Source organism: Esox lucius, chromosome 5, assembly GCF_011004845.1.
Source record: "Esox lucius isolate fEsoLuc1 chromosome 5, fEsoLuc1.pri, whole genome shotgun sequence".
NCBI classification, from domain to species: domain Eukaryota; kingdom Metazoa; phylum Chordata; class Actinopteri; order Esociformes; family Esocidae; genus Esox; species Esox lucius.
In genome coordinates this window covers 1923213-1950051 of record NC_047573.1, presented here as the reverse complement: position 1 = coordinate 1950051, position 26839 = coordinate 1923213, and the positions used below count along the sequence as shown (strand labels likewise).

The following is a 26839-nucleotide window of genomic DNA, read 5'->3' as shown; positions in this document are numbered from 1 at the left end:
TTTAACAGGGAATTACTTTTAATACGGTAAATTGGAGGTCCATGTGAGCCAAATGGAAACATTACAATACAATCTGACTTCACAAAGTTATAAAAAAGGCTCTAAAATACAAATCCCTTCTGATTCTAGTTGAATTTGTTCCTATGACACTGGGTTACATTTAACACTCAGAGGAGACCTAGGGAGAAAACAAAGATGAAGAAACACAAGGTCACTGTGAATGTCTGGAGGCATTAGCTTTCTAAGGGGTGGGATTGGTGTAGACCTGCAGCACATTAATCTGGAGAGTTGGTTCTTGTCTGTATTCAACGGCCATCAGCTCTTGGAGAGGGTGGTGTCGTGTTTGTGGAGCGACTCAGCGTCTTGGGGCAGTGAAAGCACCACATTCAGGACAGGTGGAGTCGATGGCCTTGAGACTGACACTGGGGTTGGTCTGGTGGAGTCCTGCCAACAGTCTTGTTCTCTGAGGAGGAACAGCAGGTCTCTATCTCTTGGTAGATGGGCTCCGCCTGCTGGTCCTCAAGGGGTCTCAAGGGGGGACGTTTCTCCTGGTAGCCCAGGAAGGGGAGACAGAGACTGGGGGGAAGGTAGCTAGGTGGGGGTATTCTGTGACAGGAACTAATGGAGGTGGTATAAATGGGCTCCTCCTGGTGGTCCAGCTGCTCTCCCAGGGAGGGTTGTTCTTCCTGTGAAGAGGAGGAGCTGGGAGAGGGAGGACGAGGAGGATGGTAGCTGGGTGGTGGACCAGCAGAGGTGGCATGGATGGACCTGGCTGGGTGGTCCATGTGGTGTTCTAGGGTGGGTAGATGCACGAGGGAAGAGGATCTTTGAATGGGACTAACAGGAGGGGGTCTTCTAGGTCTAGGGCTGGGGGTAGGGGGGGGTCTTCTCAGGACCACCATGTGAGCACTGGCTCTCTGGAGGAGGAGGGTGCTCAGCTCTTCTTTACTGAACCCTACCACAGGAACACCATTGACCTCCACAAGCCTGTAGGACAAATGGCAGGTTTTAAAGACCGTACACCAGCACAAGCTTACAACACACTCAGAGAGGAGTAAAAATAACAATTACAACCAGGTCAAAATAAAAAATAAAAACACAGGACAGGATTTAATAAACACTTGCATTATGGAAATTATTATTTGAATAAACTCCAATCCTGAACAATGCTGCCCAACTCTGAGAACATTTGAAGTGTTAGGGTTGGATCCACTTAGACCAAATTTCCAGCGTACACCTGGCGTACACACAAAACCACAGTGACTTTGAGATTTATCAATATGGACGTTGGCGTACGGCACTCTCAAATCCTACGCCAGCTCAGGAGGTGGTGTACGCACGTTTTGAGTTAATGCGGAAATGCGCAGAAAAAAAAATCCTAACGCACTGACAAACTAAAAGATATGATATATTATGACCCACTGTAAAAAAAACAACAACATAATTACAAACTTCAGTGTTTATTTTTGTGCAACATAGACTTCAATGTTTAATTTGTGTGACTTTACCAAAGGATTTGATTTATATGTATTCCTTCAGATGCGAGCCTGTGCGCTTTACATGACGTTTCAGGGTTAGGCCCGGCAGTTGCGCACGGACTGGGTTCAGTAATAAAAGGCTTTTAATGACCAAAATATAATTCAGACTGACAAAATATAAAAAATGACATTCTTCTTCTTTTAGACAATAATAGAAATAATAATAATAACGACATTCTTCTTCTAAATAACAATAAACGTCATTGGTAAATATAATGAAATAATAAGACGAATATTACAAATTGTCATGCAGTTATTAATGTGAACGAATGGTACTCCACATCACATCATCATCTTTTATTCCGCTTTTTAAACTGCCAAATAAAACACTTTTATTTATTTCTACCGTGATCGTCTCAATCTCCACGTCAGAGAAGTTTCTCTTTTTTGCCGTCTTCCGTGTGTCCATGGCGTAAAATGAGGGCGTGGGGGAAGCAGAGACTTGAATATATAGGGGCGTGTTATTCTAATGACGATCGTTTTCATCCGCGGCATTTATCAAGGGCAGGTATTGCGTACACCTGGATTTTAAAGGTACGCACAGTTTCATAAATCAGGCGATGAGAGGAGTGTAAGCAAAATCTTACGCCAACATATACGCCCGTTTCTACGCAAGAATGATAAATGAGGGCCACTGACTCTGTCCTACTGACTTAAACCCAATACACATTGACTCTGTCCTACTGACTTAAATCCAATACACATTGACTCTGTCCTACTGACTTAAACCCAATACACACTGACTCTGTCCTACTGACTTAAACCCAATACACACTGACTCTGTCCTACTGACTTAAACCCAATACACATTGACTCTGTCCTACCCACTTAAACCCAATACACACTGACTCTGTCCTACCCACTTAGACCCAATACACACTGACTCTGTCCTACCCACTTAGACCCAATACACACTGACTCTGTCCTACCCACTTAGACCCAATACACACTGACTCTGACCTACCCACTAAAACCCTAATGTGGGCCAGGTCAATTGTCAATTGTCTCTAAATGTTAACCCAAGATAATGTATATTTCCTCCTCAGTAGAAAGTCCCATAGTGATTATCTTTAATGAACTCTTACTTAGGGCAGTGGAGAAGGAAGTGTGGTTTATTTTCTCTGTGACCACCCATGTTTTTATATGCCACACCTGATTCAAATGATCAGCTCAATATCAAGTCCTTCATGAGCTACATCAGGTATGTTAGGGCAGGGAGAGATCTAAAACATGCAGGGCAGGGGGGCGTCCAGGAGCAGGGTTTTTCTGTGCCTTCCCTTCTCAGTGACAAGGCTGTGTTCACTGAGCCTGTACTTTTGTCAAGGTTTTGATCGGTCACTACAGTCAAATAGTTTGCCAAGTTGTACTGTCGGTTTAGGGCCAGATAGGACAGCATTTTGTCCCTGAAGAAATGATTTGGTTGTTTTTTTGCCTATTTTGATTCTACACGTGTTACCAGTACACAAGGGTTTTATTAGGTTGTATGTTTTACCCCCTACACCACTATCAATGATTCTCTCTCTCTCTCTCTCTCTCTGTCTCCCTCTCTGATCTCTCTGTCCTTCTCTCCTCTGTCTCTCTCTCAATTCAATTGGTGCTTTATTGGCTTGAATGGTTGGTTGCCACTGTTGCCAAAGCAGTACATAAATACAATGAAACTATAAAAGCACAATCAAAATAAATGAATACAGTATACCAAATAATATTGACAGTTTTACTCTCTCAGTCTTTTTCTCCTCTTCCTCTCTCTGTGTCTGATCTGTCTGTCTCTCTGTCTTTTTCTCCTCTGCCTTTCTCAGTCTGATCTGTCTGTCTCCCCTCTCTGTCTTTCTCTCTCTCTGTCAATCTCTTTCTCTCTGTCTCTGTCTGATCTCTATGTCTCCGCTCTGTCTCTCTCTCCCCTCTGTCTTTTTCCCCTCTGCCTCTCTCTGAGTCTGAACTGTCTCTCTGTCTGTTTCCCCTCTCTGTCTTTTTCTCCTCTGCCTCCCTCTGTGTCTGATCTGTCTGTCTCCCCTCTCTCTCTCTCACTCTGACTCTGTCTGATCTCTATGTCTCTGCTCTGTCTCTCTCTCTCTCTCTCTCTCTCCCCTCTGTCTCTCTCTACCCATCTTCTCCCTCGCTGTCTCTCTCTTCTCTATCTGTACTGTCTAGCTTAGTAAAATAAAAACAGAGATTCTTGTATCAGCTGAATAGTGATAATGTATGTGAGTATACATTTGTGTTTGTGTGTGTGTGTGTGTGTGTGTGTGTGTGTCTGTGTGTGTGTGTGTGCACAAAGGTGTGTTACCTTAGTGATAAAACAATGGATTACCAAACCTTAACAGTTCTTATTATTCTTGTTTTATCTGCTCCTCCATTCTCCTTCAACATCCCATAGTAATACATTACAGTGGTTTCCTGCCACTCCAGGGTTGCCAGGGTTATGGGGAGATGAGAACATTCTGAAGTTTTATAGTTTGAGCGTGGCCATTGTGGACCATACTGAGTTTGACCAACGGGTGGGATTTCCAGTGGGTTAATGTAGGTCACATATAGCTCAACTGTAGGTATCAGACAAATAAATAAACTTCTAATCAAATATCCCGGAACTGCAGGTGGCAGTAATTCACCAACCTTGGCTTATATACCTGTACATACAATTCCCCTCTAGGTGGCGATATTCACCCTTTCAGTTTGTTTACCACCTCATGGACATAGAAGAAGACATGGACCAATTCAAAATGGAGAAGGCCTTGATTACGTTGCCCTGCTCGTAAGCTATGAAATAATCGGTCTATATCTAAGAGTAAAAACCAGGACTACTCCCAAAGAATTAACTCTGACATAATCTTGAGGTTTGAAAAATCACCCTCCTTCACAATAACAGCCTGTTTTTGAATGTCAGAGTTGCGTTCTGTTCATCTCTACATTCTGGTAAAATTATATTGAAAGAAATGGTGCTGTACCAATTCAAAGACGTTGGCGCTGATTCCAGTGTGTTCTTCAAACACTCCTCTCATCACATCAAGCATCAGCAGGAGATACTCATGGTACGTATGACACTAGGATATACTCTCAGACTGGGATCAGTTCCAGTGAGTTGCAGTCATTATATACAGTTGTATAGTGTGTCTACCTGTCCTGGAGGCAGAGGTGTGATTGGGCGTTGTCCACATGTACCACCACGAGTCCATTGTCAGGGGTGAGGCGGCAGGTGAATCCGTATCGGCCATCCTGACCACAGGTCTCCTGGACCGCCAGAAGCATAGCTGGACACTGGAGGGACACCAGCTGGCCCAGGGTGGAGCACATTCTCTGAGCCTGGGTTCCATCCTGAAAACACACACCCAGTTTGATACCATGTTGGGACAGGGACAGGCAGACAGACAGACAGACAGACAGACGGCAGGCCAGCTGGATGAAATAACAGATTGACAGATGGACAGACAGATGGACAAGCTAGCAAACAGTAAGACAGATGGATGGACAGACGGGCAAACAGAAAGACCCACCGATGAACAGAAGACATGTTATAAACACCGACTGAAGGACTATCGTAATGACCTGTTATAAACACAGACTGAAGGACTATCCTAATGACCTGTTATAAACACACACTGACGGACTATTATAATGACCTGTTATAAACACAGACTGAAGGACTATCATAATGACCTGTTATAAACACAGACTGAAGGACTATCATAAGGACCTGTTTTAAACTCAGACTGACGGACTATCATAATGACCTTTCATAAACACAGACTGACGGACTATCCTAATGACCTGTTATAAATACAGACTGACAGACTATCCTAATGACCTGACATAAACACAGACTGACAGACTATCATAATGACCTAACATACACACAGACTGACAGACTATCATAATGACCTGACATACACACCGACTGACGGACTATCCTAATGACCTGACATACACACCGACTGACGGACTATCCTAATGACCTGACATACACACCGACTGACGGACTATCCTAATGACCTGACATACACACCGACTGACAGACTATCATAATGACCAGACATAAACACAGACTGACGGACTATCCTAATGACCTGACATACACACCGACTGACGGACTATCCTAATGACCTGACATACACACCGACTGATGGACTATCCTAATGACCTGACATAAACACAGACTGACGGACTATCCTAATGACCTGTTATAAATACAGACTGACAGACTATCCTAATGACCTGACATAAACACAGACTGACAGACTATCATAATGACCTGACATACACACCGACTGACGGACTATCCTAATGACCTGACATACACACCGACTGACGGACTATCCTAATAACCTGACATACACACCGACTGACAGACTATCCTAATGAAGAACAGAACTCCTCAGAGCTGCAGGCCGACACTGTGTCGCTGTCCTGAAACCTTTCATCTTTACTACAGCGTTTTATGGCTGGTGATAAAACAAACACGTGATCAGACAACATGGGTCAAAGGAAGAATTCACATTAACTGTAAACCCAGAAGACTTAGAGAGTCTACACACTTCTATATTTCTTCTCAGCACAGTTTTATTTTAACAAAATAAAAGACTCAACAGACATGAACATCATGAAGAAATGTCTGTTTTCTTGTAATCTCCAACACATTCTACAATCAGTTCACTCACTAGTTCTAGCTCTTTTTGTTCTGCTTTTTACTTTTGCTCTCCAACTGACAGAGACAGAGAGAAGAGAGATCTTTAGAGGTGACTCACACACACACACTCACGGTTTAAAACTGAGTGATATCTGAGAGCCTGTGACCATACCAACAATAGAATGCTGGTGACAAAAGCCACTGAGATTGGTGGAAGAGAGTGAGAAGAGAGATATGGGGAGAGGGGCGGAGGGAGAGAGAAGAGAGATATGGGGAGAGGGGCGGAGGGAGAGAGAAGAGAGATATGGGGAGAGGGGCGGAGGGAGAGAGAAGAGAGATATGGGGAGAGGGGCGGAGGGAGAGAGAAGAGAGATATGGGGAGAGGGGCGGAGGGAGAGAGAAGAGAGATATGGGGAGAGGGGCGGAGGGAGAGAGAAGAGAGATATGGGGAGAGGGGCGGAGGGAGAGAGAAGAGAGATATGGGGAGAGGGGCGGAGGGAGAGAGAAGAGAGATATGGGGAGAGGGGCGGAGGGAGAGAGAAGAGAGATATGGGGAGAGGGGCAGAGGGAGAGAGAAGAGAGATATTATATCTGTCAGCCGTCCCCAGAGGACCCTCTCTTATTCTTCTGTTCAGTGTTCTATCCTGGCAGAGGAGCAGCTAACAAGGTGCTATGAAAGGACACACGCTTTGAACTCATGGTCCATGCCATGTTACTATGGCCCCAGGGCCTAGAGACTCATACCAGACCCACACACACAAACACACACATACACACACACACACACACACTGGCCTCAGGACCCAGACTCTCTCTCAGAGCAGAGCCTTTTTTAGGTGCTGAGTTGGTGGGAAAAGCTGCAGTGCTAATGTTTATCATATGACCTAATCAGAGTTTAGACAAGGGTCAGGGGTCATGGAGTGGATTGAAGAGGGGGGGGAGCCTGGGAACTGATAGATTCAGGTCTTAATAGGGAGCAGACTGACTGCCTTCTCTGTGTGTTTCCTTCTTTTGCCATAATGTTCAGAACACACAAACTCCACAAAAACAGTAAAACAAGTATCATTTGCAAAAAAATATTTTAAGCTTATAGGGTTAGGTTTATAGTAAAAGTTAGAACTTGGATTAAATTTAGAACTAGGATAAGTTCTAGTTATTTTATTTTATTTTTTGGTTAAAGATTTACAAATCTGTCATTTAGCAGATGATTTTATCCAGAATCAATACATTGATTATATTACAGGATTGTGGCTTTATTCCCCAAACACTCCTCCAGTGGAACTACACACAGGAAGGTTTGGAGTGGGTGACTTTCTTGGGTCCCCCAATGACAGTAAAACCTAATGTGTCTGTGTGTTTTTTTGTACTCATGTGTGTGCGCTCGTGTGTGTTATCTGACAGTAAAACCTAATGTGTGTGTTTTTCTGTACTCATGTGTGTGCGCTCGTGTGTGTTATCTGACCATTGTCTTAGATAACAGGCAATAAGACACAATTTCATCTTCTTCAAATAGTCTTTGGGATCACCACCACTGGGAGGGAGGGCTCACAGGATTGTTGTCTATTGCCACCCTGCCTGGAAATGGGAGGGGCAGCGGAGCTGACTTCCTTCCCTGTCATCTTTGAAGCTAGATTGATGGTGATACTATTGAGGCGTCTCTCCTGCCTGCCTCACCCCTCCTGTCCCTGGGGCAGGCAGGCTAAAGAGCTGGGTAGAGTGTCACTGTTCCCAGGGTTGGAACGGTGACTGTTAACTGCTGTGTTTGTAGTGGTTAGCGCGTTAGCTCTCCCTGCAGTCCCATTATCCCCATTAACCCAACAGTCATGTTTTACCTCACTGGGATCATATGGTGTTTTACCTCACTGGGATCATATGGTGTTTTACCTCACTGGGATCATATGGTGTTTTACCTCACTGGGGTAAAACTGGGTCACTCTGTCAATCAAACCTCCATTGCAGTAAATAAGCATACACGTTTCCAACTAATAAAGGCTACCTCCCTCACAAGTAGTTTATGGTTTTTACAGCTGCAACATGGTCTCTGGGAATATATAACATATTATACGTTACTCTCTTAAACACGCGATTCAGTACGTGTTACGTTAGCTTAAATTACAATGTGCTAACCAAACGTGTATTACATTACAAATGACCTAAACATGTTACGAGCGCATGTTACAAACGGAAGATATGTTACAAACGCTACTAAAAAGTATCATATATCAAAAATGCACACAGGAGGTATAATAATGTAACAACTGCCACACAGTGTCTTGAACATGTGATCTACAGCTTATAAGACAGATGTCCTAGCCCCTGCTCCAAATAGAGATATACTATCTGTGGGAACGAGTAATGGTGTTACAAAAGTCACTACAGTAGGTTACCAATGCATTTAAGACTAAAGGCTCTGTAAACATCACCACTTTTATTGCCATTAATTATTATATTAACTAAAGGCTCTGTAAACATTACTACTATGTATGGCATTAATTAATATAATAACTAAAGGCTCTGTAAATATCACTACTATACATGGAATTAATAAATATAGTAACTAAGGGCTGTGTAAACATTACTACTGTAATGGCCTCTTAACTGGACTCCCCAAAAATACTGTAAAACAGCTGCAGCTCATTCAGAATGCTGCTGCTAGAATGTTAACCAGGACCAAGAGAACAGAGCACATCACTCCGGTTCTTAAATCTTTGCATTGGCTTCCAGTCAGTTACAGAATAGATTTTGAAGTGGTGCTTTTAGTTTATAAATCTCTGAATGGTTTTGGACCCGAATATATTTCTGATATGTTTGAAGAATATAAACCAAGCAGGGCTCTTAGATCCATGAACACAGGTCAGCTAGTAGAGCCCAGAGTCCAAACTAAACATGGAGAAGCTGTTTTATGCTGGACAAAACTGTAATAAACTACCAGAAGATCTGTGAGAAAAAAACACTTCTCTTCTCACGTGCCTATGACTGAGCACTTAAACTTAACAACACTCTTTAGCCTTATATCTTCCTATGTTTTTATGCCATTTTTAATCTTTATAAGTTTTCTTATTGTATTTTTTATTATTATGATGTATTCATTTGCTTTGATGTTTTCATTTGAGTATTGTTTTTATGTTATTGTACTTTCATATATTTTTCTTTGTAAAGCACATTGAATTGCTTCGATGTATGAATTGTGCTATATAAATACATTTGCTTGCTTGCTTGCTGCTATATATGGTATTAATAAATACAGTAACTAAAGGCTTTGTAAACATCACTACTATACATGGCATTAATAAATATAGTAACTAAGGGCTGTGTAAACATCACTACTATACATGGCATTAATAAATATAGTAACTAAGGGCTGTGTAAACATCACTACTATACATGGCATTAATAAATATAGTAACTAAAGGCTTTGTAAACATCACTACTGTCCAGTACATGGCAGGAAGGAATCCCAGCCTCAATTTGACCCAGTTGTAAAAAAAGATGTAGCATTACACTAACACAGCACTGATTATGTCCTCAGGGTGTATTAAGACTATCTAATCTAGTGTGTGGAATGTTTCCCCGCTCATCCTGGTACCAGGGGGATTTATTCAGTCTCTTCTACACAAACACACTAAATATGAAGAAAATGAAAATTCTTCAGGCTCATGTCTGGCAGTCAGCCACTTCAAGACAGGGAAGCCAGAAGCACAGTTACAGGACGATGTGCTGCATTAGGGGATGTATTATGGGCTGTTTCTCAAGGGGCTTGTGCTGCGTTTCCGTGGAGATATCCTGTCTGGCTCTTATGTCTGAGGAGAGGCCTTAGAGGTTGACCTGTGACCCGGCTGGCAAGACGGCAGCCATCGCTGCGAGCCGTTCACACGCCAGGGGAAGGAGGCCATAGGAGGGGGGCTGGACTGGGGGAGCTGCATTCTTTTCATTTAGACACAGTGATCTCTTTAAAACCTAGTCATCATGAACAAATGCACCTCAGACTTGGACGTCCTGCAGTGCTGCTTGTTGATGCCAGTTGGGTTAGCGCTGGTGTGTCGCTATCTAGGGTTCCAGGACTTAAGATTTAAAGGTCACCTTGTCTTGGTTGTCCTGTAGGGCAGTCTGGAGGTGAGCCACCTGTCTGTTGAGGTGAACCAGTGATATCTCTTCTTTAAACACCTGACAGTTCAGCTTCATCTTGTCCAGGAGATTAATTTCTGATCTCCTGGAAGACACATCAAATACTAGAAGGTATTTTAAAGACACAAAGGTGTAATTATTTTCAATAACTGAATGCTGGTACTGCATTTGACACCAGAACAATAGCAACAAAGAGGTCACAACTCCTTGACAAGGTCACTAGGTTTTGCACTTGGGTAGTTGTCCTAGACCTATTCATTCACTAATGAACAGGTGGGAAAATTATTTGCTAAAGCTGCAAGTATTCTACACATGACTGATTGTTGAGAAAGGTGATTGAGAGAATATTTTAAGCTGGGTTGTTTCAACTAGTTTCACTTATTTCCCAGCGTTCCTGGTTAATGTGACCATAAATATGATTAATAGCCTTTCTCTTTAATTAATGAGTAGGGACTCACTCTCAGCATGATATGAAGGCCAAGTATTAGCTTGGAAATATATGATACGTTATGGGAGTTTTGTTAGACAGGGTTGGACCAGACTACTGGAGACCAAAGTGTTCATTGTTATAGTCACATATGATGGTCCCCAGCTGGGATATTAGAATATATATCTTTATAAGCAATAATAATGTAATAGGATGGCCAGGAGCTTTTGAAACATTGCAAAGCTTGAAACCTGAAAGGTTGAAAATAGAATTCACATCATCCTATATCAGTTAACAATCTTTCATTTTGATACCCAATACATTTAATTCTCAGAATAATCTTTCATAAACACCCACAAAATGTTATTCCATCAGAAGTATTTCATCAATACCCAGTACATTTAATTACATCAGTCATTTTTCATCAAAAGCCAGTACATTTAATTCCATAACAATGAATCTATGGGATCTATATTTTATTACCCACTTTGCCCTACACAAAATCTCACTTCTGTGTGTTACTTTCTTCTAGACTGACAGCAGTATTTGATAGTTCATGATGAACAGTAATCTGTTGAACATTTCTTGTGTCAGAAAACCAAACAGCAAATTGATGACATCATAGGAATGGCCTTTATGACATCATAGATTCAGACCAAACTGGTTCCTGTGTATGGCCTTTATAGTGCAGCAGGGGCTCCTTTGAGCAGTTCCCTCTCATTCTATTAACACCAAACAACACTTGACACATTGCAACTTGGGAACTGTAGTTTTTGTTTTTAAAAGACAACAACGCCTACCTGTTAATTTAAGCAGGGGCCGACTGATTGATTCCAGACACTTACTTGTTCCGGTGAACAGCTGTCTCTCCCAGAGTCTCCTTCAAGCGCTGAAGGTTCTGTCTCCTCTCCCTGAGTTGCATCAGAGACACCTCCAGATGCTGCTCCAGCTTAGAGTGGTTCAGCCCCGAGACATCCCTCTCAACATCCATGCTCTTCAGCTCGGAGCAGAACGCAACCAGGCTGTGGTGGATCTCCTGCACCTGAGGTCAAACAGGGGCATCATGAGGACCAGGACACAAATGGAGCAGTCGGATGGAACAAGTGAAGCAAAGCAACTTAAACAGTTGCGCAAACAAGGCTGTTCAATGAACGATATCTCCAGTCAACTCCAGAGTATTTGAGCAGTGACAGTTGACGTTTCTGGCTGCTAAACATATATGAACAATTGGCTTCACAGCTGTTTCTTATCATGCAGATATGTTTGCAAAATTAGTGCAGGCACAACAGTTCAGTGAGTGTCTGGTCTTGATTCTAGGCTTTCCTTCTTGATTCTAGGGTAGAAGTTCATCTCACCTGCAGGATGACGTTTTGCAGTGAATCCACCTGTTGGTTGAGCTCCCGGATCTTCTCCTCTTTGCCAGGCTGGCTGATCACCTGTACTTCCAGACTTTGATTGGCAGGGCTGTTGTCCTGGGAACTGTTGTCCTCGGGGACTGTGGGCTGGACTACGTCTTTGGGTTTGTCCTGTTAGGCACAGGGATTCTGTTGAACCATCCTGCATGTTCTATCCTGTCCAGTGGCACATAATGCACTACTTTTCACCGGGGATGACATTGGGGATGCAAGCTCAGACTGCTTTCACTGGACAGAGCTCCAATCTGTGACTAATAAAACACTGAGGTATTGACAACGTTCAGCCCGTCTGACCTTTCACTGGACAGAGCTCCAATCTGTGACTAATAAAACACTGAGGTATTGACAACGTTCAGCCCGTCTGACCTTTCACTGGACAGAGCTCCAATCTGTGACTAATAAAACACTGAGGTATTGACAACGTTCTGACCTTCCTGCACAGATGCAGCTCTAGTTGTTTGTTCTTGGGAAATAGGTCAGCTATCTGGTGACCTGGTGACAGCTCCTCTGAAGAACCTTGAAAGCACACATAAAGGGAATTCCTGATTGGAGGGCAGAGCATGTTTTCACCTGCTCCAGCAGCTTGATTTAGCGAAGGGAGCAAATGATCACGAATGAAACACACATGTAGCATGAACGGTGAAAAATAGTGAAAAAAAGCTAAAGCTTTCACAAATGAGTCACTGGTATGTTCCCCCGATACCAGATCTTTGTGTGAAAGTAAACTTCATGAAATTTGATTGACTGAGATCTGTTTGCTGTGTCTACAATAGCTAAGATTTCTCATAAAGACATTTACAATAGGTGCTTGACCAGACTAGAGTAACCTTTTCTAAAAGTTAAGAATGGTTGAGTCTAACATGGGGAATGGAAATATCTGTCAGTTTACACAAAGAGTGGAGTGATACACAGTGAAGGGATGTGAAGTAGCATATCGTAACATGAATGATTGGACCTGGTTTTTGTGTGAGGCTGAAGAGGTCCTTATCCTCAATCATTCCCAGAGTCCTAAGGCAGGAATCCATCACCTTCCCCACCAGGGTGTCCCTGGGAGTGCGCAGGTGGACAATCCGCTCTGATGCTGAAAAGGGATTCAGTGACATGAACCATTGAAAGTGAAAAAATCAATTTAGAGACCATCCTGAGTCTCAGGTGATCGGGGAAGACAGTATGTCATGGGTCATAGATTAGGTTGTGTGATGAGGAGACATAATGATCCATCTCTGGTAGTGGATGTAAATAAATGGTCAGCTCCATGATATCTACCGTTTATGGTGATCTCTGTTAGCTGAGAGTTTCTCCCGACTACAGGTGTTGGGCTTTTACATCTATTGTGCAGAGAGAAAAAACAACAGAAGAATGTACATGAACTCATTATACCAACCAAAACATACCTGAACCTGAAAATACCTAAACATACCTGAACCTGAACATACCAAAACATACCGGAACCTGAAAATACCTAAAAATACCTGAACCTGAAAATACCAAAACATACCTGAACCTGAAAATACCTAAAAATACCTGAACCTGAAAATACCAAAACATACCTGAACCTGAACATACCAAAATATACCTGAACCTGAAAATACCAAAACATACCTGAACCTGAACATACCAAAATATACCTGAACCTGAAAATACCAAAACATACCTGAACCTGAACATACCAAAACATACCTGAACCTGAACATACCAAAACATATCTGAACCTGAAAATACCAAAACATACCTGAACTTGAAAGAATTTATTTGATTCATGTTAAGGCAGCTGACATGAGGAGAGGACTGGGATTTGGTAATGTTCACCAAGGCTGTGGTGAACTTCTCAACATTGTTAGGACCGATGGTTTCTATGTGGAAGAGAAAAAGGAAACAATATGAACAATTAAACAAGCAAGGTCAACCACAGTTAGTTCGATTGACTGATGATTGATTGATGGACTTATCTGTCATTGATATGCTCGTACCCAGCAGTGAGTCCAGTGTTTGAGAAGTACTGGAGGGTGGATGCATTTCTCTGTAGATGGCTGAGAGGAGCTGCTCTCGCTCTTCCAGGCCTGAGATGTGAAGGACCTCCAGAGTTCTGAGGTCTATAGACACTATATCTGCTCCACACAGCTCAGCCTCTGTCAAGGTCGGACGTCAGAGCTCAGGATTAAATAGGAGAGGTGTGTTTTTGAAGGAAAAAAGGAAAAAAAACTAGCACCATGCGAAGCAACAGTCAGCTAAGCACAACAGTTAACTGATACGGATTAGTGGAGTGTGTGTGTGTGTGTGTGTTTCTTGTGTGTGTGTGTGTGTGAGAGAGTATGTGTGTGTGAGTGTGTGAGTGTGTATTTTGTGTGTGTGTGTGTGAGAGTGTGTGTGTGTGTCTATTTTGTGTGCGTGTGTGTGTGTGTGTTACCTCTGATGTGAGGAAGGCATTTCTGAAGACCAACACTGTTGAACCACTGGCAGAGCTCCTCGGTGTTCAGCTCTCCCAGACGGCTGGGCTGCCGCCGGCCTGAGTTCTACACCACACACACACCCACAATCACTAGCACATGATTGCCTGCTAATCAATTCCTCATGTCAGTAGAACATGTACTACTGTCTGTCTCCGGGCCCTAATGTAAATCCTCATAATATCAAAAAACAAAATAAAAAAATCTCCTTCAGATTAACGGTATTTTTACTTAATGTGTCTTTTCTGCATTCATATGTGCTTTTAACATCAGTAAGAAAACAAAGGTTCCCTTGACAATAACATTTATTATGATTAATTAAGATTTAGGCTCCTGCTGGAAACCCAGACCGTTGCCAACAGTAGACTTGGCAGGCTTAGTGCCATTGCAAGTAGAATCATTGAGCAACGTGTGGTTTTGGCGCATTGGAGTGGATTTGTCCTATATGCTATAGTATCATGAAACAGCGGTGTGGAAATACAGGAAACAGCTACTATTAGACCATAGTTTTTACACTATAAAGCACCCGATCTGCCTTTTTCTGTAACTTCTGGTATTCCCTGGGCACATGTGATACAGTGTGCTAAATTATTTACATTACATATAATTATATTTCCGTGTCTGGAGGAATAATTGGCGAGTTGTTATTGAGGGGACGAATCGTATTGAATGGGGCATAACTGCACTTTATCTATTTTATTTTCATTAATTTCACATCCTCACACAGGAAACAGATTTATTATTTTGTAACTATTTCCAGCTATAGCCAGGACCATGTCCCAAATGACACCCTATTCAGTATGCAGTGTACCACTTATTACTTGAGGCCTGTAAGGTTAGAAGCTGGAACCAAATGTTGTTCTTAAGAGTGAGGCCATGGGTAACCATTTCACGGGTCATTACAGAACCTGTATATACTGAGAACAGTAAATAGAGCAAATACCCCAATCCTTTTCACAATATGCTATGATTGTTATTGTATATTGTTTGTGAAGAAGGCTAGAAAAGACGTGAGACCACCAGCTCCTAAAGAAATGTATTCATCAGTTATCTTCAAGATGATGACTGTAGTACCCTTGTAAATGAAACTAGGATGAATCTACGTCCACATGTCAAAGATATAATTATTGGCCGAAGGGGAAATCAAACTCACGCCACAAAGGGTAAGAAGATGCAGATATTAGTATCAGTTTCTGTGATCCAATTATCCTGACACATTCCAGTGGTGATGTAGTAATTTGACTATTAAAACTTGCCAGTGGATTTGTGGTAAGAACTCTTGAGCGAGAAGCTGTTGGACCAAGTCCAACTATGTGGAGGACTTTCATTGGCTGAGGAGGACATCATTACCTGCAGGATATGATTACCTGCTCAGGATCAGGTCTCCGAGCATTGCGTCACTTTTTTTCAGGTTGGTCTATGAGGGAAAGTAGCGGCTAACCATTTGAAACCAATAGTTTTAGCAAAAGTTTACAAATACAGCCCCGGGGTATTTCAACCATAGCACCCCTAAGTAACCCCACTGATCTGCATATTTCCGCTTTTATTTCACTTTAGGCGCTGTAACCCATGCCACCCGTGACGGGGTTTGGTGGCAGAAACATGGTTATTGCATTCATTAATTTTGTCTCCTGGGGCTTTCATCAAATGAGATCCTAAAGTAATATTTATTGTAATCAAAGCTACGTTTTTCAAGACAATGAAAAATCATACTACAGTGGCCTGAATCTACTGATTGGCAACACCACAAAATGGCCCACTGTGAGAAGATTCTGACACATTGCACAATGACTTTGACTGGTCAGACCTAAATATAATCTGGTTTGATGCTTTTATTCCTGTACTATTACATTGGTTGAGAAATATTTCAACAACAACTTAGAGAGGATGAATTCAGTTAGCATTACATCCATCACAAATCTTTCAAAATGTGAAGAACCCTGTACTTAACCCAAAGGTTCTTAATCAGACAAGAGCTCTTTGATGAACCTTAAAACCTGAGGGAGAAACATTTTGGAACTTTATGAGCTGAAGTATTTAAGAAGAACCACTTAGTTTCCCTTAGTGCAAGTTGTCAATTGAGACTTAACAAACACAGGTTTTGCACATTTGAATAATTTTTCAGAGTATTTTAGACAGTATTTCTGAAATATAAACACATTGTGTATTATAATGATAACTAGAACTGCTTTTTGTTTTCATGAGGGGCTTGTTTTCTTCTAATATCCTTTTTTTTCTGATTAGCTCTCTTACTGTACCTTGTCAGAAAAGTTTCCATTCTGATCTCTGGACTGTGGCATGCAGGATGCTGTGAGGGGAAAGAGAGAGGGGGCAGGGTAGAGCCTCTGTTCAATCTCAGAATCATGTTACATGACGGGAATGTCCATTTTTATGTTCCGTGGCTCTCAGTCCTTTCAAAGATTCACGTGGGCTGTGACCAAACCGATGCCCTATATCCTTATATTCTGGACTCCCTTCCACCAAAACCAGACAGTTCACTATATAGGAATAGGTGGCTCATTATATCCATAGACACCCATTATATCATTTAGAATTATAAACCACATCAATGTGTCGAGGTCTAATCTAGAACATCAAAAGTATCACGTTGATTTGAACAATAGAAGAAGTTCTAGTAGTAGTAGTAGCAGTAGTAGTAGTAGTATTGGTAGTAATAGTAGTAGTAGTAGTAGTGGTAGTAGTAGTAGTGGTAGTAGTAGTATTGGTAGTAGTAGTGTAAGTAGTAGTAGTATTATATGTAGGAATAACAGTAGACATATTTGCAGTAGTATTAGTAGTGGTAGTGGTAGTAGTAGTATTGGTAGCAGTAGTGGTATTAGTAGTAGTAGTGTTAGTAGTAGTATTATTTGTAAGGAATAATAGCAGAAGTATTTGCAGTAGTAGTAGGAGTATTGGTAGTGGTAGTGGCAGTAGTAGTAGTATTGGTAGTAGTAGTATTTGTAGTAGTAGTAGTAGTATTAGTAGTATAATTTGTAGTAGTATCAGTAGCATCAGTACATTAACATCAATGACATAGCTTATTATTGTAGACCTCACCAACAGTGATCCGTCGTTGTCTTGGTGACCCTTGCTCAACCTGGTTCTGATCAGGATTGTATAACGAGTGAAAGGTGTGGCTTCTGGGGACGGTCGCTGTGGTGGACTCGCCCAGACTGCAGGAACGAGCTGCTCCAGGTTTCTATATAGATACATAAAAATATAACATTATGTATCGAGCAAAACCCAAACCCCGAGGACCTTGCCAAGATTTTAGGATCTGTTAGTGTAACAGCTTGCATGATTCATGGTTCAAGGTTGGATTTTCACTCACCCTGACAGCTACAACATACTTTGTATCTGAATCCACTTTAAGTACAGTGAGTACAAACAATCTGCGTTTTGTAAACATGATTGATCCCTGCAGGAATTGAACCAGCAGAATTACTAAGGGTTTTAAACAGGAAAGGAATCAGTGTTCACTGCCTCTCAGTGCAACTGAATAATAGAAGTGGTCCAGTGTTCACTGCCTCTCAGTGCAACTGAATAATAGAAGTGGTCCAGTGTTCACTGCCTCTCAGTGCAACTGAATAATAGAAGTGGTCCAGTGTTCACTGCCTCTCAGTGCAACTGAATAATAGAAGTGGTCCAGTGTTCACTGCCTCTCAGTGCAACTGAATAATAGAAGTGGTCCAGTGTTCACTGCCTCTCAGTGCAACTGAATAATAGAAGTGGTCCAGTGTTCACTGCCTCTCAGTGCAACTGAATAATAGAAGTGGTCCGGTGTTCACTGCCTCTCAGTGCAACTGAATAATAGAAGTGGTCCAGTGTTCACTGCCTCTCAGTGGAACTGAATAATAGAAGTGGTCCGGTTTTCACTGCCTCTCAGTACACCTGAATAATAGAAGTGGTCCAGTGTTCACTGCCTCTCAATACAACTGAATAATAGAAGTGGTCCAGTGTTCACTGCCTCTCAGTGCAACTGAATAATAGAAGTGGTCCAGTGTTCACTGCCTCTCAGTGCAACTGAATAATAGAAGTGGTCCAGTGTTCACTGTCTCTCAGTGCAACTGAATAATAGAAGTGGTCCAGTGTTCACTGCCTCTCAGTGCAACTGAATAATAGAAGTGGTCCAGTGTTCACTGCCTCTCAGTGCAACTGAATAATAGAAGTGGTCCAGTGTTCACTGTCTCTCAGTGCAACTGAATAATAGAAGTGGTCCAGTGTTCACTGTCTCTCAGTGCAACTGAATAATAGAAGTGGTCCGGTGTTTCAACTGCATAATAGCAGCCAGCTGTTTAAATCTTGGTTGTTGCGTTCTGACATTGCCCAGGGACCCAACATAGAGCGGAGCTGATTGGCTCAGCTATTCCCAGGGTGGATGGAAAGAATGGTGTTGATTGGCTCAGCTATTCCCAGGGTGGATGGAAGGAATAGCGTTGATTGGCTCAGCTATTCCCAGGGTAGACAGGAGGAATGGAATTGATTGGCTCAGTTATGCCCAGGGTAGACAGGAGGAATGGAATTGATTGGCTCAGCTATTCCCAGGGTAGACAGGAGGAATGGAATTGATTGGCTCAGCTATTCCCAGGGTAGACAGGAGGAATGGAATTGATTGGCTCAGTTATGCCCAGTGTGGACAGGAGGAATGGCGTTGATTGGCTCAGCTATTCCCAGGGTAGACAGAAGGAATGGAATTGATTGGCTCAGCTATTCCCAGGGTAGACAGAAGGAATGGCGTTGATTGGCTCAGTTATTCCCAGTGTGGACAGGAGGAATGTCGGACTGGGATGTTGGACCCAACCAGTCCCTGGACTGTCAACTGAATGCCATTATTGACCTGGGTGTCTTTATAACATTGTGTTGTTCCCTCCAACCCCTCTGTTCTGACATGTAGCACTGTCTTTCGACCCTGTGGTTCTGGTATCTGATTGGAAGTTAACTTTGTAGTAATGTTATTGGTCTATGACAAAGACAGATATTAAGGAGCTTATGATTAATTGTTCTTTCTGTTCCTGATGAGACACACCTGCTCTGTAGCTCTCTCCTTCAGGGCACATATTCTTTGTCTCTGTCACCCTCCCTCTCTGTTCATGCCTACAATACAATAATACATGTACGAAATCTGTTTGGCATTGTAATCATTCATTTTATATCAATCAGGTGTGTGAGTGCTAGGGCACAGACAAAATCGTGCACCCCTTGGGGTCCCCAGGACCAGGATTGGGAAACACTGGTGTAGGGCCTTTGAGTCCATATGGGATGGATAAGCAAGAATAACTCCTGGTCCATACATGGATTTTGCTAGAAGTGGCGTTAGATGCCCAGAGATGGCACTAATCCTTTACATTGCCCTGTATAGTGTGCCTCTCTTTTTGATAGGACTTTATATGTGTTAAACAAATCAAAAAACATTTATATTTTAGATTATGCAAAATAGCCACCCTTTGTTATTTCACAGTTCTGATATTTTCACTGCTATTCTACAATGTGGAAAATAGTAAAAATTAAGAAATATATATATATATATATATATTTAATATCAGTAAGGAAGTATTTTTATTTTTTTTTACTCTTCATTCTTATAAGGCAGTGCATGTTTTATATAATGAATTAATGAGACCTGAAGGTCGTTGGAATTCTCTGAAATGTAATGGACGGCCCTCCATTCAGCAATATGTGTTTAAAGTGACCCGCCATAAACACAAAAAAAACAATGACACTCTCCAATGGGCCCTACCCAGAATGCAATGCCAGGTGGATTCCTCTCACTAACACCACACAGCAACAGCCTCACCTTGGTTTGAACTGTTGCTCCCTGTTTCGTCCAACATGAACAGCCTATCCTGGCAAATGGGGGGTCCCTGTTTTGTCCAATCTGAATAGCCTATCCTGGCAAATAGGGGGTCCCTGTTTCGTCCAACATGAACAGCCTATCCTGGCAAATGGGGGGTCCCTGTTTTGTCCAACATGAACAGCCTATACTGGCAAATGGGGGGTCCCTGTTTTGTCCAACATGAACAGCCTATCCTGGCAAATGGGGGGTCCCTGTTTTGTCCAACATGAACAGCCTATCCTGGCAAATGGGGGGTCCCTGTTTTGTCCAATCTGAATAGCCTATCCTGTCAAATGGGGCTCCTTGTTTCATCCAAAATAAACAGCCTATGCTGGCAAATGGGGGACGCATGCAGGATCAGACTCACAATGAAATGATGAGCAACTATTTGTAAAATGCTAAGAAATATCGAAATGTCATTGTTTACAGATTATATGACCCTCCCCAGTCGTAGCTGTTTAAAACATGAATCCTTATTTGAACAAAATAATATCCTCCAGGTACCAATTACATAAACTTCAAACTGTCCCTTAGGAAGTACATACACATGAGAAATGTCCACCAACAGAATAACATCTGATGAAAATACACATTTGTTGGACAAAGTCTCCTCTCTTACCCGTTGGTACACAAAGGCCTCCATCTTGGTGCTCTGAGGTAGCAGTCGCAGCTCTGCTCTCAGTAACTCAGGGAAACTGGCATCCTTGTTGTTCCAGTCATCTTCACAGACACACAGAGAGAAAATGTAAATCAGTAACAGGGGATGCCTGCCATAGATAATCCATTAAAATATGTCCCAATTCTGATCTGGGGCAGGCTAAGAAGGTGAGAATCGTGTGTCCCAGAAAAAATATGAGGTCTTTGAGTTCATCTATGGAAAACCAAAGAGACATAAAGTAAAAACAAGTAAATACACCATGCTTGTTTGCTACGGAGTGAAATAGGATTAAAATAATATACACAATAAACCACCGCCGCCTTCTTTGGACCTGAGCTCAGCACACAGTTCAAAAGCCAGCATGTTGTGGTATGGGGGTGCATTAGTGCACATGGCATGGGTGACTTGCACATCTGTGAAGGCACCATTTAAGCAGAACAATATAGACAGGTTTTGCAGCAACATATGCTGCCGTACAGACTACATCTTTTTCCGGGAAGATAATGCCTAATCACATTCTGCAGATATTACAAAAGCATGGCTCCGCTGTAAAACAGTCTGGTTGCTAAACTGGCCTGCCTGCAGTCTAGACCTGTCACCCACTGAAAACATCACATTATGAAACTAAAAATATGTCAAAGGAGACCCAGAACTGTTGAGCAGCTGAAATCCAATATCAAGCAAGAATGGGAAAACATTTCACTTTCAAAATTACCACAGTTGGTCTCCAAAATTCCCAAACAGTTACAGAGTGTTGTTAGAAGAAGTAATGATGCAACACAGGCATAATCACGTCCCTGTCCTAAATGTTTTGAAACGTGTTGCAGGGATCAAATTCTAAATGGGCATGGATTTTTCTAAAAACAATACCATTTGTCAATTTCAACATCTGACATGTTGTCTTTATACTATTTTCAATTAGACATAGGGATAAATGATTTGCACATCAGTGCGTTCTGTTTTTATGTGTATTTTGCACAGCATCCAGCAACTGTTTTGGTAATGGGGTGCTAAAAAATATATTTAAAAAATGTAGGACCTATTTTTGCCCATGAGTACCACTTTCACAGCTGTCTTGAATTAAACTAAAACACCACAGTTCACCTTTAAGAGAAGCGTTTGGTCTTTGGCACCAGTCCACAACATATTTTCTAATTAGCATTCCATGGTTTTAACTAGATTCATTTAAATATTCTAGTTTCCTCAAATTCTGCATCAGACAAAGTGTATTGTAAATATAGAACACATTGGCTGAGCTCTGTCTGGCTGATTTTGAAAGGCTAGAGTACATGAAAAGCAGCTCACTATATAGGGTATAAGGTGCCATTTGGGACACAAACATACTTTTGTGACAAAAAGTTATTTCCCACAGAACACAGATATTCAAATGTTCCCTTAACAAAACACATGACTTGATCTGTGAAACTGCAGAATGTCTTTCCTTTTTTATCCTTCTCATGAAATGTTTGAAGAATGAACACGGTTGGGAATATAGTTATTCTTGTATGACCAAGTAGATGCATTCCAAGGTTGGGAAATTTGTTATTCTGGTATGATCAAGTGGATCCATTCCAAGGTTGGGAATATAGTTATTCTGGTAGGACCAAGTGGGTGCATTCCAAGGTTGGGAATATAGTTATTCAGGTATTGGGAATATAGTTATTCAGGTATTGGGAATATTGTTATTCAGGTATGACCAAGTGGATGCATTACAATGGCATTCTATTCCCTTCGTTGCTGTGTTACGAACCAGGCTGCAAAATTTTGGGCCAGACATTAATATGGAAACAAATGCCCCAAAAAGGATCCTATTCGCCAATCAGGTCAATATTCCGATTTTAGATAAGTTGACTTAACATGTAAATAAATGTAAATAAACTGCGAAATATAAGCCTTCAGTGTAGTACTTATGACCCAAATAAAATAGCTCTGCTATGCACACACACAACCAAAGAAATATGTTGTAAACCTTTTTCTAATACACTTTCCATCCGGGGCCTTGATTATTTTCAAGTAACATAAAACAATGTAGTTTCTGTAGTTAGTCCATATAACAGAACAGTATTTATTGAGTTTACTCGTTGAACTTTACTTGGTGTCATTACTACCTTCCCCTGCCTTGGTTTAAAGGTTGAAATGGTAGGTCAACTCTGTGGGGAGATGGGGCTTGTAAGAGAGCAAGAGGAGGAAGGAAAAGGTGAATGGAGAACAGGGATGAAGGTGCAGAATCACAGCAACCAGATGCCTGGGTACAGGACACAAGACTGCAACACCTGGAAAGACGTCTCTTGTCCTCTATCCCAGAGGAGGCATCTAAGACCACATCACAGACATCTACAACCACATCATAGACATCTACAACCACATCATAGACATCTACAACCACATCATAGACATCTACAACCACATCACAGACATCTACAACCACATCACAGACATCTACAACCACATCACAGACATCTACAACCACATCACAGACATCTACAACCACATCACAGACATCTACAACCACATCATAGACATCTACAACCACATCACAGACATCTACAACCACATCATAGACATCTACAACCACATCACAGACATCTACAACCACATCATAGACATCTACAACCACATCACAGACATCTACAACCACATCACAGACATCTACAACCACATCACAGACATCTACAACCACATCATAGACATCTACAACCACATCACAGACATCTACAACCACATCATAGACATCTACAACCACATCACAGACATCTACAACCACATCATAGACATCTACAACCACATCACAGACATCTACAACCACATCATAGACATCTACAACCACATCACAGACATCTACAACCACATCATAGACATCTACAACCACATCACAGACATCTACAACCACATCATAGACATCTACAACCACATCACAGACATCTACAACCACATCATAGACATCTACAACCACATCACAGACATCTACAACCACATCACAGACATCTACAACCACATCACAGACATCTACAACCACATCACAGACATCTACAACCACATCATAGACATCTACAACCATATCATAGACATCTACAACCACATCACAGACATCTACAACCATATCACAGACATCTACAACCACATCACAGACATCTACAACCACATCACAGACATCTACAACCACATCACAGACATCTACAACCACATCACAGACATCTACAACCACATCACAGACATCTACAACCACATCACAGACATCTACAACCACATCACAGACATCTACAACCACATCATAGACATCTACAACCACATCATAGACATCTACAACCACATCACAGACATCTACAACCACATCACAGACATCTACAACCACATCACAGACATCTACAACCACATCACAGACATCTACAACCACATCATAGACATCTACAACCACATCATAGACATCTACAACCACATCACAGACATCTACAACCACATCACAGACATCTACAACCACATCACAGACATCTACAACCACATCATAGACATCTACAACCACATCACAGACATCTACAACCACATCACAGACATCTACAACCACATCACAGACATCTACAACCACATCACAGACATCTACAACCACATCATAGACATCTACAACCATATCATAGACATCTACAACCACATCACAGACATCTACAACCATATCACAGACATCTACAACCACATCACAGACATCTACAACCACATCACAGACATCTACAACCACATCACAGACATCTACAACCACATCACAGACATCTACAACCACATCACAGACATCTACAACCACATCACAGACATCTACAACCACATCACAGACATCTACAACCACATCACAGACATCTACAACCACATCATAGACATCTACAACCACATCACAGACATCTACAACCACATCACAGACATCTACAACCACATCACAGACATCTACAACCACATCACAGACATCTACAACCACATCATAGACATCTACAACCACATCATAGACATCTACAACCACATCACAGACATCTACAACCACATCACAGACATCTACAACCACATCACAGACATCTACAACCACATCATAGACATCTACAACCACATCACAGACATCTACAACCACATCACAGACATCTACAACCACATCACAGACATCTACAACCACATCACAGACATCTACAATCATATCATAGACATCTAAGGAACAGAGTTCAAGACCCAGTGATGGAGGGAACTTAACACACATCCACACACCCAGACAGAGCTGTTGAGTACTGAATGTCACTCACCTAGGTTATGCTCGGTGAAAGACAGCAGATTTATTCCCGTGTTGAAGCTCCCTGCCACAGAAAAACATGCAAGAGCTTGACACCATTCCCTTAGAGCTATAGATTCATCGCCATTTTAAACAAGCTAATTCCATTCCTTTAATGAATCTAAGACGAGTGGGGAGACGGGGAAAACCCTACTGAGAGGATGCCAAAGAGAGTAGGAAGGAGGTGTATAATTGAAACTGTTCCTGACATTGGCAGAGTAAAGGTGTGAACGGGTATTGCAGATGTGATTGTTCCAGCAGGTGCTGCGGATGTGATTGGTCCAGGTGCTGCGGATGTGATTGGACCAGCAGGTGAAGGACTCACTCTTGCGGGGGCAGTCAGGCAGCGGGACCACCTGGTATGCACTGCGGAGGAAGCTGGTCTTGGGTGTCTCTCTTTTCTGCTCCGAAGGCCAGTTCCGAACCTCGTTTCCTCCGTGTTGAGCGGCAGCTGGGCCAGACACCTCTGGGTCTGGTTGTCCACCCGCTGCCTGCCTCTCCTGGGACTCCGGGTCGGTTCTGGACCCCTTCTCCTCTGGCGGCTCTATGTCAAAGCTTCCCTGGTCCATCCTCTCATTCTCCTTCTCCTCTACCTGGTCGCTCATCTCCTGTTCCTGTCTGGCGACGCAGCTGCTCCCGGCGCTCCCTGGCCCGGAGGTGTGCCCCACACTTCCCTCCTCTGAGAGGGTGTCGTCAAAGAACTGGGCATCGTCCATGACGTTAGACGGAGTGGGTGGGATCAGGTTGATGACCGGCGGGATGAGGAGGCTACCTGTGTCCGTGTACCTAGGTGAGTGGAACATGATTGGGTCCTCCTGCTCCTGGCGAGATAGGTTTGAGGGAGAGCTTTCAGTGGTGGGCTGGAGGGGCAGGGAGGGCAGAGGTTTCAGTGGTCTTTTCTTCTTATTCAGAGGGCTTGAGGTGAAGGAGAACGCTGACACAGACCCGCCAGATAGACCAAGAGCACACAGAGCCTGGACAACCGCCTGCTCCTTCACCTCCTTCTTTGCCTCCCCTTCAGTAAGAATGAAGCCTGGGTTGAAAAGCCCTAGATCCTGTCCGAACCCCAGATCCTCCACCGTAATGTGAATATCACTGATATCTCCCTCCCCTTGCAACTCCTGGTCCTCCTCCTCCTCACCCAAGCTGGTCCACTCTGGTTGGGCATCCCTGTCCCCGCTGTGTCCTCCTTGGCCTTTGTGGCCCGGTACCAGGTCCTGGTTGTCTGCTCTCAGACAACCACAGCGAAGTAGCCTACAGATGAGATCCTGAATGTTCCTCCACCAGGGCCCATGGTGACATGTAGGTGGACCACGGTGGGAACTCTTTGACTCAATCTCTGCAGCCATGTCTTCTCAATGCCAGGAGAGAATGGACTGACCCTGAGCGCCGGTGAAGCTTTCCAATGTTTCCCTGTCCTCGTCCATATTCCCTGAAAAATTTAATATCTCAGCACCTTCTCATGCAGTTACAAA

General features: G+C 42.6%; 1 protein-coding gene across 1 annotated transcript; it reads right to left on the bottom strand.

The window, feature by feature from the left end:
- On the bottom strand, nucleotides 1-26713 carry LOC105008117. Its single transcript, XM_010867332.4, has 16 exons — nucleotides 25690-26713; nucleotides 25339-25389; nucleotides 21026-21126; nucleotides 17631-17772; nucleotides 16832-16881; nucleotides 14534-14639; nucleotides 14097-14255; nucleotides 13859-13979; nucleotides 13393-13454; nucleotides 13082-13207; nucleotides 12557-12642; nucleotides 12067-12237; nucleotides 11557-11753; nucleotides 10240-10369; nucleotides 4654-4850; nucleotides 1-987 (listed from the first exon to the last, which is right to left on the bottom strand). The coding sequence occupies exons 1-16, from the start codon at nucleotides 26711-26713 to the stop codon at nucleotides 387-389; spliced, it is 3324 nt and encodes a 1107-aa protein (XP_010865634.2). The 3' UTR covers nucleotides 1-386.
- Between the last annotated feature and the right edge of the window lie 126 nt (nucleotides 26714-26839).

Coding starts and splice junctions, on each gene's coding strand:
- LOC105008117 (XM_010867332.4), bottom strand. CDS start 26,713: ATGGCTGCAGAGATTGAGTCAAAGAGTTCCCACCGTGGTCCACCTACA. Junction 21,127..25,338: donor TTTCACCGAGCATAACCTAG/GTGAGTGACATT, acceptor GTGTCTGTGAAG/ATGACTGGAACAACAAGGAT. Junction 14,640..16,831: donor ATGGAAACTTTTCTGACAAG/GTACAGTAAGAG, acceptor TGTGTGGTGTAG/AACTCAGGCCGGCGGCAGCC.